At 52.8% G+C, this 15,527-nt stretch overlaps 2 protein-coding genes across 2 annotated transcripts in view; one reads left to right on the forward strand and one right to left on the reverse strand.

Annotated features, from left to right (window-relative positions):
* TSHZ1 (teashirt zinc finger homeobox 1) overlaps positions 1-687 on the reverse strand; it is a 79,748-nt gene extending 79,061 nt beyond the window's left edge. The window contains exon 1 of the mRNA XM_027960976.3: positions 554-687. Within this exon, the coding sequence (XP_027816777.2) occupies positions 554-593 (40 nt within the window). The 5' untranslated portion in view covers positions 594-687. The remainder of the gene's footprint in view (positions 1-553) is intronic.
* Positions 688-3,357: 2,670 nt separating this feature from the next.
* Positions 3,358-14,823, forward strand: PTGR3 (prostaglandin reductase 3). The gene is made up of 2 exons (XM_027961093.3): positions 3,358-3,622; positions 9,894-14,823. Exons 1-2 carry the CDS (start codon positions 3,414-3,416, stop codon positions 10,816-10,818), a joined length of 1,134 nt encoding a protein of 377 aa, XP_027816894.1. The 5' UTR covers positions 3,358-3,413; the 3' UTR covers positions 10,819-14,823.
* Positions 14,824-15,527: the final 704 nt, after the last annotated feature.

The following is a 15,527-nucleotide window of genomic DNA, read 5'->3' on the forward strand; positions in this document are numbered from 1 at the left end:
TGATCAAAAGACATCTTTAGAGGTAATAAAAAAAGGGGGGGGCGTGGGGGGGGTGCAGAAGCCTCTTGCACAGGACATTAAAGGCTGCTATTTTCCAGAGAAATCCTCCGACCGCATTCCTTGCGTCCCAGGCTGGTGACCTTATTTCAAGTGTCAGGTTCAGCCTCCCCGCCTCCGGAGGACTTTCCCAGCGCGCTCAGGCCTCGGAGGAGCTACGTCTGCCCGGCGCACGCCCCCTCCCGAGGCGGCTAGGAGCCCCGGCGGCCCCCCGGCCTCCCCCGGCCTCCCCGGCCCGTCGGGGCTCCTCGCCGTGCCGAGGAGCGCCGTGAAGTTTCTCCGCTCCGCGCGCCGGCCCAGGTTGGGAGACGCGGACGGCTGCCCCGGGGCGCCGGCGGCCGGGCGCGGGCCGGGCCTCGCTCCCGGGCCCAGAGGGGGAGCGCCGCCCGCGCCCCCGCCCGCGCCCCCGCCCCGCGCGCCGGCCGCCGGGCCCCCCGCCCCCCGCGCCGCGCCCCCCCGGCCCCGCTCCCCGCGGCGCGGCCCGCGCGCCCGTTACCTGCCGAGCGCCGGGGGGCCTGCTGCTTCCTCCTCGGCATGCTGCTCGGGCCTCAGCCGCCGCCGGAGTTCGCGGGGCGCGGGGACGCGGGGCCCCGGGCGCGGGCGCAACTCCGCGGCGCGCCCAACTCTGGCCTCGTCCCCGCGGGCTCCGGGCTCCGGGCGCGCCGCGGTCCGCGGGGCGCCGCTCGCATGGACGGCCGCGCCCGGGGCCGCTCAGGAGGCGGCGGCCGCGGCCGCGCGGGCCGCGTCCCGGCCGCCGGGCTGCGGGCGGAGCGCGCGGGGCCTGGGCGCCGAGCCCGGAGTCATCCCCGGCGCGGGCCGCGGGCGCAGCGGCGGGAGCTCGGAGGGCCGGCCCGCGGCCCGCGCTCCATGCTGCCGCCTCCCCGCCGCCGCGGTGCTGCTGGCGGGCGCTCCTCCGGGCGCCTCTGCGGGCGCTGCCCTGCGCCTTCCTCCGCGAGCCGAGAGTCTCGGAGCGCAACTTTCTCTCCCCCTCGCTCCAGGCGGTGCGGGGGTCGCGGCGAGTGCTTTTAGTGCGCGGGTCGCAGCTTGCTCATTGTGCGCCGGCGAGGCCGATCTGGGCAGTCCTTTTCCTCCCCGCACTTAGTCTAAGAGGAAGAAAGCAAACAAGACAGAGGAGTGAAGCCCCCGTACATACATGCGCCGGGGGGAGATGTCAGGCGCTGCTCCACCTTCCAAACAGTCACAGATCAAACAGTGGCACCCGCCGCCGGAGCGCCACTTGGTGCCCCGCGCTCCCCGCGGGGCTGTGCCGCCAGGATCGCCGCTTCTTCGGAGGCGAAATCTAATGCAAACACATTTTGATCATGGATTTTTGGCCGGTCTTGATCTTCCAACAGAAAAATTTTGAAAAATACACAAAAAGCACCCCCCCCTCCCGGAAAAAAAAAAAAAGCCAACAACAACAACGCAGAGAGTGTGCGCGAAGGGGTGAAGAGCAGACGTCCACTGGGTGGGCGAGACGAGCGTGGACGGTCCCCCCAAACTCCTGGGAGAGAGGAGATGCACTCTCGCTCGCTCCTCTTTTCAGTGAAATATAACACACATTCGGATCGCAGAGCTTTCAGACAGTCTCAACTGATAGACAGACACATCGAGCTGCTTTTCCGGCTTCAGTTTTTACTCCTCCTCCTCTCGCCAACGTCACCCTGACAATTACAAATAGGTCTCTCACAAACCATACCTGTCAATCTTTTTAATTGCTTTGTTTTCTACTCCCCCCCCCCAGCTAAACAATATGACACAAAAAAGAAATCTTAATACGGCATAACATAAAAGATTGCACGTTGAAGAAAGACATTGAGGGGTTTGTTATTGTAATCCACCGGCTGACCGTGGGTGAAGCCCATGTGTTATAAGCCAAGTTGAGTAGACACTAGTTCCTGCAGATTTTTAAACCTGCGCGTCTCCCCCTCCGCCCCCGCTTGTACACTCACACACACGCACCCACGTGGACACAAACTACCCTTGGAAGAGGAATGTCCGGCATTTGAGATAAAAATACCTGTGTCACTTTTGCAATCCTAGTTTGGGGGTTAGATGTGACTGGGGAGGGGCACTCTGCGGCTTTTATATTTTGGTAATTAATGGGTAAGTGGACGATACGAAAACATGTTTCACTACAATGTATTCCTTTAATAAAAAATTAATGATGGACTTTGCTCATCACACAAAAAAATGTGGAAAATATTTAGTCTGGCCCCTCTGTGAGAAGTGAATTGATTATTTGGTCAATGCAAACAGGGAGATAATTGACACGATGGAACGGCAGATCTTTCTAACTGGGTTATAAAAAAAAAAGGTCCTCATACATCATGGTAACGTCTCCATCCAGTTGCATTAAGGCCCTCGGCAATCCGCACCCCCCCCCCACCCCCGCCCCATAAGTTTAAGATGTGCTCTGGGAATTTGACCCTCTGGTTCCCAGTATCTGTGTTTCTTTCCCAGTGGGAAACCTGTAACAGTCTTGTAGAGGCCACTTAAAACAATCATGGAAAAACATGAAGTCTTGGCCAAAATAAATAAAATGGCTTAGTTTGTGCAACTTACATGGGACAGACTAAGGGCAAGGCGGCACGGGCGAGCCGTTGCGGGGACAAGGGCCAACAGCCTGGGCTCAGGATGCCCTGGGCGCCCCCCGCCCGGCGCTGGGTGCTCCTGCGCCCGCACCGGCGCCCAGGGTTCCCCGCCCGGCCCCGGGCCCGGGCCGTGCCCCGCCGCCCCGGCCGCGCTCGGGGTTGATTCGTACCACCTTGCAAGGAAGTGAACGCTCCGCACGGGAAGGGGAGGTGCCTGCGCCGGCCGCTGGGCGCCGCGCAGCTCCGAGGACGCCCCGGGCTGCCGCCGGCTGTGGGCCGCGGCAGTCGCGGGACGCGCGGGTGCCCTCGCCGCCCCCCTCACCCTTTTAGAGGAGTCAAATCCGGCTTTTAGACCGTGGGGAGGGTGGGGATATCCGGTGCCTCCCGGGCGCCGGGAGGAAGGGGGAGGGCGGAGAGGATCCTTGGCCAGTCTGCGCCAAGCAGATTCAAACCAAAACAAAAAGATTAAAGGAGCAGCGGCCAGGGCGTCAGCGATCCCCTGGCCCGGACCCCGGGGGTGGCGCGCCCGGGAACCGCGGGGGCTCCGCGGACTAACCGCGCAGCGCGCGGCGGGGCAGGAGGGGGGAGCGGGCGCCAAACGTAGTGGGGAAGAGGCGGGGGGAGCCGAGGGGAGGGCGCGGGCCGGAGGAGGGGCGGACCCGCCCGCTCCGCCCGCCGCGCGGAGCCTCGCCTCGCGGAGCGGCCCGGACTGGTCGCGACCCCGGCCAGCGGCGGCGCAGAAAGAAGGCAGAGGCGCGGGCCATGCAGAGGCTGGCGCTCGCCGGGACCCGAGCCATCGTGGACATGTCGTACTCCCGCCACTTCCTGGACTTCCAGGGCTCGGGCATCCCTAGCGCGATGCAGAAGCTGGTGGTGACCCGGCTGAGCCCCAACTTCCGCGAGGCCGCCACCCTGCGCCGGGACTGCCCGGTGCCACTCCCCGGGGACGGAGACCTCCTCGTCCGGAACCGGTGAGCCCGGCGCGCGCCCCCCGCCCCGGCCCCGGCCCGTGCTGCGCCGCGCCGCTCCGGGGCTGTCCCGCGCCCGCCTGCGTCCCCACTCCCGGCGCGCGCTCGGGCGCACAGCCCGACTTTGCGAGATCCCGGGAAGTTGAACCCGCCGCCATCTGGCGAAGGCGAACGTAATGAGACTGTTGCGGGTGTGAATATCCGATGGCACCGAACGTCCTCATAACGGAGGTTATTTTAATTTGGGATTCCCCTCCCCTCCCCCAGCCCTCCCTCCTCCTCCCCCTCCCGCTCCCGAAATAAAACCGACGGGACCCAGAAGGGGAGGCTCCCCGCCCAGCCCACCCGCGCGCACCCACGGCTCCAGCGATCGCCTAATCTTTAGGGTGGAGTTGGGAACAGCCTGGACACGAACCGCGACGTTTAGGTAACGTGCTTTGGAGGAAGGAGGCCGGGGCCCCGGCTGGCTGTTCCTGTCCGCTCCAGGTTGGCAGCTGCCTGGCTGTGGCGGAGCCTGTCGTTAGGTGTGTTGGTGTGCACCTCGCCGGTGCCGCCTGCGTGTTGTCAGCTCTGTGTGACTGTCGTCTGTGCCCTGCAGTGTACCGCGGGGCGCGCGTCCCAGGCGGCGGGGCCGGGGCGGGGGCATGGCCGCAGGTTTTGCAGACTGAATGAGGCTCGGGTCGTCGCCCGACCTTGGGACTGTCTTTTCCACCTCCACACTGCCCATCTTAATTTGTTTCCATCTCACTAATCTTTAGTAACTGCTGAAGCAACAAGAGGGAAGGAACCTCACTCTTCAGAGCCGTGCCCGCGGCTCTGCCGGTGGGTCCTCTCGCTGCCTGACTTGCAAGCGGGGCGTCCACTTCCTCCATCCCCCTTGGCGAGAGCGGGGCTCGCCCGCCGGGTCAGTCTGGTCTGTGGGGCGAGTGTTGCATATTTCAGGTTGCGTAATACTTTCGGAGGGAGAAGTAACGTGGTTGTAACCAGGTTGTCAGTGGTGTGCTCGAAAGCACTTGGTCCTCGGCGAGGACTGAAGGACTGTGTATCTTATCTAATCAGCTTGGGGCAATGCTGAATGGTCCATTTTAGAGATTCGTATCAGTCTTCCAAACCTAGCTCGGAGACTTCGGAATTCTGACCAGGAAGTCAAACTTCTGGGAACCTGTTGGAGAGGTAGAAACCAAGCGAGCCAAAGGTGGGACTGAGCGGAGGCTGGGAAAGGGGCGGGGGCAGGGGGCGCCTGAACCGATGGGCTGAAGTGCACCGCTGGGACCCGGGCTTCGGAGGGTTTCTTCATCAGTACCAGGAACCGCTAAGGCAGCTGAGATCCAGACGCGCGTCCTGACAAGTTGAAAAGAAGGGTGGGTGAGTGTTCACGCAGGACATACAAAACACAGGAGTGATTTCCTGGAAGTGAGATGAGACTCAGATTGAAAAAATACACCGAAGAAATCCAACAGGCAAAGTTTCACGCAGGCTTTTTCTCCACCACCACCCCCCCCCCCCACCCCCGCCACCCGCAACTGTGGACTGTGAGCACCAGTGGTACACACCAGGCTGCTTGGGGAAAGAACACCTTTTACAAACAGGGTGTGAAGTGGGGAGGGGGCGACTGAGCGGGGCGGGCAGCGGAAGGTGTGAAGTTTCCGCACTCCCAGCAGCCGCGCAGTGGGACCCCCGCCCGCGCTGCCGTGGAGGAGTTCCTGCCCGCAGGACCAGCCTGCCCGCCTGCGGGGCAGCAGCTCCGCAGGGTGTGCGCCCCTTCCCCGCGCTGGGTCACCAGGGCCGGTCCCCGAACTAGGTGGTCGGTCGGAGTTCTGGAGCACCGGCTGCCATGTTGGATGCTCTCAACTTGGGTTGCTGTAAGATCCACGCCTCCAGCTTCCATCCACAGATGCCAAGAATCCCTTTAATATAAATAGGATATTTATAGTCACCGCTTGACCTCTAACTTCTACCTTGAAATCCGTCACAGAAGAAGGGGGCGCGTTTTCTGCTTGTGGGGATGGGGCGGACCTCTGCCTGTCCCTCTCCTTACTCTGCTGGAAAATATGCCCCTACCCCCCAAACTGTGGGAAGATCCTTTATTCTAGCAAATGTTGTCAGTAAGGGTGGCATTTTACCGATTTTTTTTTTTTAAGAATAGAGGCTCAATACTTCACTACAGGTTAGTTCATCTTAATCCCAGACCAAATCGCCCCGAACAGTGTCAACTGCATGAAAATTATATGCAAGAGCTTCTCATTTTTTATCGTAATAATAATAATAATCTGCTCCGGAGTGAATGGATTCAGCCCAAATTCACTTGTTTGGAAAGGTGTCTGGGGGGGTTTAATTGTGCTCCCTCTGACTTTCTCTTTCAGTGGAACCTTTTGCACGTGTCTTTCCATTTTAACAGAAAATACAAATTCTTTATTCACAGTGAGGGAGGTGCTTTTTAAGACATCGATTTAGCATAATCAAGTTTATCATTTAGGAAAGGTGTGAGAAGGGGGCCTAGAATCCTTCTAGAACGTGCCCACGCCTTTCCTTTATCCACTTCTGGCCTTCGGCTTTCTAACATCCGAGGAAACGCCGCTTCCCTCCTCATAAAAGAGAAGAAAATAAAAGGAGAAAGACTCCGACTCCCTCTGGTTCAGTTCGCGCACTATTTTTAGATTTTTCTTTTTTTGCCAGATACTGCCACATTATTTCGTTTCCAAATATTTCTAACGATTTTCTGTTCAAATGTTACATAATGGAGCAGAGTTTGTAGGACCGGCACAGAGAAGGTGGGGGATGGGGAGGGCATTTTTGATAAACCGTTTGTTGCTCAAGGGAGGGTAACTATTCCTTCTCATTCTCCAGGCCGAGATTTTTTTTTTTTCCTTCATTCTTCCTTTTCTTTATCCCTTTTTTCTTTCCTTCTTTTTTTTTTTAAAGGAAGGTCTGGTTTGGCGGACTTTGTCTTCCAGTATTGACGGTTTTGCTCTGGACTTGAGTCTTCGGGTTTGATTTTTGTTAACAGAAAACCCATTGCCTCCCCTCGGACCGCTGCCCTGTTTCACAATAAACATGACGAAAGGGCTCATCGCTTTTTAGTGTAAATAAACCGAGTGACTCCGGAAGGGTATATATTTGGGCAGAGCCCCAAACATCCCTCTCTTTTTCCCTGGGCTCCTCGATTTTTGTCTTTTGCGTAGGTCTGCCTGTCGGATCGCTAGACCCCTGCACTCATTAAAAGCACGTACTTTAAATTAAAGGGGTACAGACGAGTCTCCAAATGCACGTATCCTCCCTAGCGCGTCTTCTCTTTTTCTCGCTCACTCGCCCTTTCTGTCCGCTGCTCCCCAAACCCGGATCCCTGCCCACGGCGCCTGCAGCTCTTGAACTTGTTTCCGATGGAGCCCAAGGCGCCGGCTCCCACTCCTCTACCCAAAGCCCAGGTGAGGACCAAGGCGCACCCGGGCAGTGGCGAGTCCACACCAGCCGCAAAACGGGGCTTCAGGGAGAGGTGGGGCTCGCGACCAGAGGCTGGGCGGCCCTGGAGAGGGCGAGGTGTCCGGAGACGAGCAGGAACTCCGGATTCCTTCACCGAGGACGCAGGCGACTTAGAAGGCAGGGTAGGGTGGAGAGACGTAAAATGAGGGTGCCTGCGAGGCCAAGGTCACAGTCTGGCCGCCGGCGGCTACTGTCGCGAGGCCGATGAGCTCAGGAGCGCCGCGTGCCCCGGGCTTCCCTGGCACTCGATCGCCCCAGGGCCCGAGCTCGGCGGCCGGTGCGGTCTGGGCGCGCCTGCTGGGATCCCGGCTCGGCCCAGGGAGGCTGAGGTCATGGTCGCGGGCCTCGGCGGCGACCCGCGCGACTCCAGTCCGCTCCGGGAGTCGGACTCACGGATCGCATCTGTCCGTGGTTGCGGTGGAGAGGCCGCGGGACGACGGCACCGGCCGGGCAGTCGGTGGAGGCCGGGCACTTGCGAGGGGAGATAGTTCCAGAAGCGCGGGTTTCTGGCGCCCTGCAGGTTGGCCCGGGCGCATCGAGGGCGCCGCAGGGAGCGGGGACGTGGACCAGGCGCGGGGCGGGCCCCGTGGTCTCCGGCCCCCGCTCCAGCGCTGGCCGGGCTCCACCGCAATGTCTGACTTGGGTTTTTAAGCAAAGCCCCTTGGTGAGCTCAGGCTGCCGCTGGTGGGCTGCAGCCGCCGAGCTCCCAACAGAGCCCACCCTGCCCCCCAACACGCGCGCGCGCGCGCGCACACACACACACACGGGCCCTCGCTGCCCCCTCTGCGCGGGTGCCCTCGCCCCGCCGCCGCTTGTCTCCCAGGCGTGCGCCCTGCTCGGTCCTCAGCCTCGCGCCTGGAAGTGGCAACCACAGCCCCGGAAGGGGGTGCGCGGGGGTGGGGGGCGGTGATGGGACTGCCTTTTCCTCCAGCAGCCCCTTCCCGCTCGCCAGCTCCCTCCCCCCAGTTCGCTCCGGTTTGGAGATGATGGTGACCCGAGGGGCCGAGTTCAAGGCGGGGGCTCCAGCAAGGGAAGGGCCTCTGTGGTTGGAAAGGCAGAAACGCCAGCGCGGGGCGGGTGGTGGGGGGGGGCGGCGGTAGGGAGGGGGCAAGACGGGAGGGGCGAAGGCCACGGGAAGGGCGAGTCTAATCCTGCGCGAGGAGAACAGAGCGGGCTACCCGCCGCGGCCCCCACCTGTAAGCACAGCCCACCTCCCCACCCCCGCCGGCGGTCCTGCAGCCGGCCTTCCAGCCCCAGCGATCCGGCGTCCAGAGGCACCCCGACTGGGCTCGACCGCCGCCTTCCCCAAGGTCCGGAAGCACGCGCTCAGGACACTAGGCCAGGCCTGGAGAACTCGGCAAAGTGAAAGGCAAGATGCCTGGCCCTCCCCTACCCAAAAGATGGAACGTGGGCATCTTGGCATTAAATGCCAATGAGAACCCACCACAAACCATTATTCCCGCTTCTCATTACTATGTGTCCTGTTCGGGTATGGAATCCTGTAACGTGATTGTGAGGCCTTGTGTCTGGTAACTTCTGAAAGCTGCTGGACTGGACGAGCCCGAAGGAGAGTTTCCTGCTTTCTTATTTCTGTTGATAAAAAATGTAGAGAGTGTCCAATCGTGTATGTGGGGCACCGTCATAAGGGCGCATTTACGAGGGCTAAGTATTGTCTCTATATAAAGTGGAAGTGGGTCCTTGTGCGGGGCAGTTTGGGGTTTATTAAGTTAAATTAAAAGTAAATTGTTTTAACATGAGCCCTACTTACCAGCGGAAGCCACCAGATCCCAGCACCTTTTCCTTTCATTACAGGTGGAAATGGCATCTTTAGGGTCCTCCCACTGTGTGTATCAGCCACCTCCCGACATCCTTGGGAGAATGGCTTTTTTCCTTATGTATCAGGATATTTTTGTTATGAGGTATACTGAGATGAAAAAAAGCTGGTAAAAATACCAGCCTGGCAATTAAATTGACTCTGGATACCAAAGTGAAAATAATCATCTGGTATTAATCAAGTATGTCTCTGCTTCTTGTTGAGGAAAAATATAGTGTCGATTTGCTTTCCTTTTCATCTGGGAAGGACTGTAAAATGTTGGATGTTCCATAAAAATCTCTCTACCCTTATGAGACAATTTTTGTTCAATTAATCAAAATGCATATTTTCACACTGGACACAGTTACATCAGAAGGAAAATTTGCTACAGCCTCTCTCACACTGTTTGAAACAAGCCCTGCAGTAACATGTAGCAGCCAGTGACCTTGTACATTACATCAATCTTTAATAATATCATTGTCGTTACTATTATTATCTGAAGTGTTAAATTGTTGCCAGAATCAATACAAGTCTACCTCTTTGAATATATTTTATCCCCCTGTTGTTTTTAACATCTTTGCTAAGAGACCAATTAATTTCCAACTCATAGCTCCAGTGAAGTTTGTGTATGAGGGCTTCCTGAATTTTTTTTTTCCTCTCTTTTGAAAGAAAGAGAGAGGGAATAAGTGGTGTATGAAATAACCTGTTTAGAGAGATGTGAAATTATTCCTAACCTAATGAAAGAATACAATAAACCAAAACTCTAATACGGAATCACTGTGGAGCTCACATTTGTTTGATTTCTTTTCTTTTTTTTTTTTTTTTTTGAAGTGCATATCAAGAGTTTTGGGTGGTTTTTTTTTCCAATTCTATCAGAATAGATAACAGCTTCACTGCCCTCCACAGTCACCAGATTCAGAGAAATAGAAAAAGCCTTGACAAAGAAAGCACCTGAATTCGTGTGTGTCTGTTTTCCTCTAGGTTTGCTGGTGTCAATGCTTCTGACATCAACTATTCGGCTGGCCGCTATGACCCTTCAGTCAAGACCCCCTTCGACGCAGGCTTCGAAGGTGTGGGGGAGGTGGTGGCCTTGGGCCTCTCTGCCAGCGCTGCGTTCACTGTCGGCCAGGCTGTGGCCTACGTGGCGCCTGGGTCCTTCGCTGAGTACACAGTGGTGCCCGCCAGGGTCGCCATCCCAGTGCCGGCCCTGAAACCCGAGTATCTCACGCTCCTGGTGAGTGGGACCACAGCCTACATCAGCCTGAAAGAGCTCGGGGGGCTTTCGGAAGGGAAGAAGGTCCTGGTGACCGCCGCAGCCGGGGGCACCGGCCAGTTCGCCGTCCAGCTCGCAAAGAAGGCCAAGTGCCACGTCATTGGAACGTGCTCTTCTGCCGAGAAGTCTGCTTTTCTGAAGTCTGTTGGCTGCGACCGGCCCATCAACTATAACGCCGAGCACGTGGGTGCCGTCTTGAGGCAGGAGTACCCCCAAGGTGTGGACGTGGTGTACGAGTCCGTCGGGGGAGCCACGTTTGACTTGGCCGTGGACGCCTTGGCTACCCGAGGGCGCTTGATAGTGATCGGGTTCATCTCTGGCTACCAGACTCCTACCGGCCTGTCGCCCGTGAAAGCAGCAACACTTCCAGCCAAACTGCTGAAGAAATCTGCCAGCGTCCAGGGCTTCTTCTTGAACCATTACCTTCCTGAGTTTCGAGGTGCCATGGACCACTTGCTCAAGATGTATGCGGGTGGCGAGCTGGTTTGTGAGGTGGACACCGGAATTCTGTCTGCAGAGGGCAGGTTTATCGGCCTGGAATCGGTCTTCCGGGCCATCGATTATATGTACATGAGAAAAAACACTGGAAAAATTGTCATCGAATTACCTCCCTCTGTCAACAGTAAGCTATAAAAGCAGAACAATGGCATAAGAGAAAGAAAATGGTCATTTTATGCCCCAGAATTACTCAAATCTATTTGTTTTTAGTTGGTAATGGAGATAATATTTTTTAAAAAACAAAAGTAAAGTTTAATGACTAGGTCTCTCTCTTTTCTTTGCTTCCTTTTTTTTTTTTATTTTGCTTTCCCTTGCCAAAAAAAAGTGCTAGTAAAACTTCCCTCCATCGCACAGAGGTAAAACCTTTACCTTCAGTTCTTTACTCATGGAGAGTCTCATTCCAGATTTTATTGTTCCAGGGAAGTAATTAATCCCTGATGCAAGATCTGATCAAATCAGCATGTCTTCAACTTGATGAGATTTTAAAATCGGGCTTGAAAACAGTTCATGAGTTCTTTGCTATGGGAGATTTTGGTATAATGCTAGCAAGTTGTAAATAAATGAGAGAGAGAGCAAAAGTCAGTCACTTCTCAGAGTCCATATTCTCAGGAAATGGCCCTTCTCCTTCCATAAATTACCAGCCAATTCTCTAAATAGAAATTTGGAGGGATTCTCCCAAAACTCTGACTCTGTTAGGTCATTAGAAAAAAAAAATTAAATGAGCACAGACCTCTTTTAAAGAAGTATCTCTTTATTTAATGATTTTATACACAATCATGCTGGTGAGGCATGTGTGGGATGGAAGATTTCTCTCTTCCCTTAAGAAGCAAAGTAGTGTTGAAAACTCATATGGACAAAAGAGCAGTTTTGGTAAAGGGAAACTAGAGATTCGGGAGACTTTAAAAATTTAGTACATGCACGTGAAATGAAGAAGGATGTGCTCCATCCACAGTGAGAGCCAACATAACAAAACCCGGGCCGTATGGGGAGAGCTCTGTAGACACCAAACAGAACCCTTCATCTGCCTACTGGGGTGTGTCAAACAGCATCCCACAAAGCAGGGACTGAAGTGACCTCAGATAAGCGTGCATTTGCTTCTCATTGGAGACTTTGGGGAGGCGGGTTTGCTCCCTGACCTGGAAGTCGAGTAGCCACCACTGACGCCGTGTCACGCTCCAGGTCTCCGCGCGGCCTGTTAGGACAAGACACTTCTTGTCACCATCACCTGACGTCACTCCCGTGAAGGTAACCAGCCCCACGCCTTCCCCTCTGAATCAAGCCCACAGCTGACCCACCTTCGCCCCCACCTTCCTCGGCTGGCTTGCTCCGGTTTTCATCGCTGAGGTGGGAACCCCATCCTGCCTTTCTAGCGAAGCCACGCCCACCAGACTGGTTTTCAGAGCCTTGGGTTTCAGCGTCTCTAACAGGCTAAACAAACAGACACCCGATTAGAGATACTCTAGGAAACTTGGTGACCGTATTTAATTTTTCTCTCCTTCTGTCTGAGGAGCAAGGCAGTCCTACCGCTGAGTAGCTGTTCGGATCTGTTTTCCAAGATTTACTCATTTTCAGGTACCTAATGTAGCTGCTAGCATGCACGCACAACAATACAATTTATATGGTAAATGGGGCCAAATAATGGCTTCACTGAATGTTATGGCTGCACTGAAGGGAAATGTCACGGTAAATAGTTGCCAAATTATGGATCATGCCGGAGTGTCACAACTGCACTAAAGACAAATAGCACTGGAGGCCACTGCGACTGTGACGCTTGTGAGTTATGAAGAAGGGTAACAGCCCGATGGGAGGCTCTTTGCGTCCTCATTAGAGCACGGGGTTACTAGTGCAGGGTACCGGAGAAGCCTGGCCAGTGTGCTGCTAAGTTATCAATCTGCCCCTTTCAGACCTAACAGCTGTAGCGAAACCGAAGGGGACTTGGCCTCCCTTTTAGAGACCCAGGCAAACAAAGGGGAGGGGACAGGTTTTATGAATGTAACTGCAAGGGAATGACTGGTAGTGGAGCAACGCTGTAATCAAATCAGCTCATCAGAGAATATTATTCACTGTAAGGTACTCTGTCTGATAGGCTTAGTGGTGTCCTAGGCAGACAGAAGTGTGAAGTCTAAGCAATCATGGGCTTTTTCCCTCTGTCAAGACGTGAGCAGTAAGGACATTGCCAACTAAATTGCTTCTTTTAAACTGAAGTGCATCCCGGTTTCTTTCATTTTAATGGGAGAGTAATAAAGATGAAAGACCAACATTTTAACGGATGGATCCCTGAAGCTATAGAATAGAAATTTATTGTGTTTTGAAGGCATACACTAAATTCAGCTATGTAAAAAAAAAAAAAATTCAAACAACCAGGTTTAAAATAAAATATAATCTGAAAACCTCATGTTCCGTCTCTCCCCAAACTAAAAAACTACAGTGCATACTGTTTTCATTTATTCTTAGAAAACAAGCATGAAAGATTCCGCCCATTCAGATAATGCCAAAAATATGTTTTAACTTTTTTTTTTTAATTCTTCTGAAAAATGATTTGTAAATTGAGGGTCATAGTTCAGCATCAGTTTCATCTTCTGGGATTATCGTTCAAGCCCAGCCTCTAATGGGAGGTGAAATGGTGCGATCCTCTCTCCGCCTTTCTTCTGAACTGTATTACATATCACAAAAAGTACATCCATAATTCAGGGCAATTGTCAGTCTTTGTTTTAGAGACTGGGCCGGGGCTGAACGATCCTGGTGGATGAATTATTTCTGGGTTCTCAGGGTGGCCTTCTTTGCACATCAGCCTTGAGGTCCCCGGCTGGGCAGATGGAGAGCCTTGGCTCCAGTTAGCATGCCAAGAAACAAGGGAGTCCCAGCTATTCCCTCCCGTCCCATTGTGATTTGTAAAAGGCCAAATGCTCTTCCTTCAAATTTGTTTTTGTATGCAAAAAATACTAACAATGTCATTCCGTGTCCATTTGATGACGACTTCCATTGTTCACCGCTTTCAGCATTTTAAAAAAAAAAATCAGGAAATAGTTTGCAGAGAAACTACACAGAAGTTTTTCATGACGTGCTCTAAAAATTGTTATTATATGATTTCATCTGAATGGAGTTTCTCAGGAGGAGGATAGCGCCTTTATAAATGGTCATTAGTATTACATTCAGTATTTATCTAATGAAAGTGCAGTGACAAGTTGCGCTTCTTATTACAATGAAAATGTTGCATTATATACTTAAAGAATATTCCAGCTAATGAGGATGTAACGTCCTTGGTACAACACAGACCTCCTTTTTTGTGTGTGTGTTCACCCACCACAAGATGCTGGAAACTTGACAAATGATATCATTTAAGACATGCCTGCCGTAGGGACCTGCTTTTTGGCTTCCTGTTTCTGGCTTTTATTTGGGTAACATTTATAATGGCCACCCGACTTGTAACGGGCAGTGTTTTAACCCCTTCATAGAGCTCCCAATTAGCGTGAATTTACTACTTGCAGGATTTCCTTTAAAATGGGGCAGGGAGTGCGCAGGACTGAAAATATGTCTCTTGATCACTTGACCACATGTGCACATGGGATAAATAGCATATTTCAGATTTATATGAAAACAGACGAGCAGCATGCACCTTTCAGGAAAAAAAAGACAGGAGGAGACAGAGCACAATCAGCGGCAGGCCTGAGTCTCCCAGGGCTCACAGCTCAGGGTCTATGACTGTAACCCAGGCGTAAGCGGCCTGACTTGCTGTGCTCATGGCTACTGCTCTCCGTTCCGCCCAGTGTCTTATTTCCTTAAATTGCTTGCTGTTCATAGCACTTGTCTAGAGACAAAATGTATGCAAGCTTTATTAGCTAATTTGGGGTTTATTGGTGTTTTTTTTTTAATTTAGGTTTTCTGTAACTAATATTCTAATTATGGCCTGGAATTGTGATCATATTTCAGAAGTCCAAATATAGAACTCTGAATTCTCAATCCTACTAGTGTGGGCATCTTAACCTTGGAATTCCATTTTTTTGTAGACCTTTAGTATCGTGTTATTCAACTTGTGAAAGGAGGAATGTTTGATATGAGAACCTTATTACTGTTAACATGAGCAAAGTATGGAATATTGGCCCAAAAAAAGCTATACAAAATAAATAATATTTCCCAATATGTATCAGTTCACGCAATTCTTGATAGTAGAGTTGATTAGTTGATTTTTTTTAAAGTCAACTAAGATACATATTTTAATTCTGTATGCTTGAGTCTTCTGTATTCTTCTTTCCCTAGATTGAGAAGTTAATGGGATGTGAAAACAAGACTAAAAATGGCCGGGAATTCATACTGTCTTAGCATCTGCTGTTTTAATTTTTGTTGAAATAGAGTTGATTTACAGTACTGTGTTAATTTAAGGTGCACAGCAAAGTGACCGGGTTATGTGAATATATATGTACAATAATGTATATATATTATATAATAATGCATATGTGTATTCTTTTTCAGATTTTTTTCCATTACAAGTTATTATAAGATATTGAGTATAGTTTCCTGTGCTATATAGTGAGTCCTTGTCCCAACATGGATAGACCTCAGGATTTAAGGAGCATACTAAGTGAAATACATCAGACAGAGAAATACAAATATCCTGTGATATCACTTATATGTGGAATTTAAAATATGACACGAATTTATTTACAAAGCAGAAATTGACTCACAGACATAGAAAACCAAGGGGGAAAAGGGTAGGTTTTAAATTAGGAGGTCAGGATTAAAATATACACATTACTATAGATAAAACAGATAACCAGCCTCTGTTCTTGATAAGATGGTTTGGTCCACTGGGGACTTGCCCTGCAGCGCTTGCTCACAGCAACTGG

This window comes from Ovis aries, chromosome 23, assembly GCF_016772045.2.
Source record: "Ovis aries strain OAR_USU_Benz2616 breed Rambouillet chromosome 23, ARS-UI_Ramb_v3.0, whole genome shotgun sequence".
NCBI classification, from domain to species: Eukaryota; Metazoa; Chordata; class Mammalia; order Artiodactyla; family Bovidae; genus Ovis; species Ovis aries.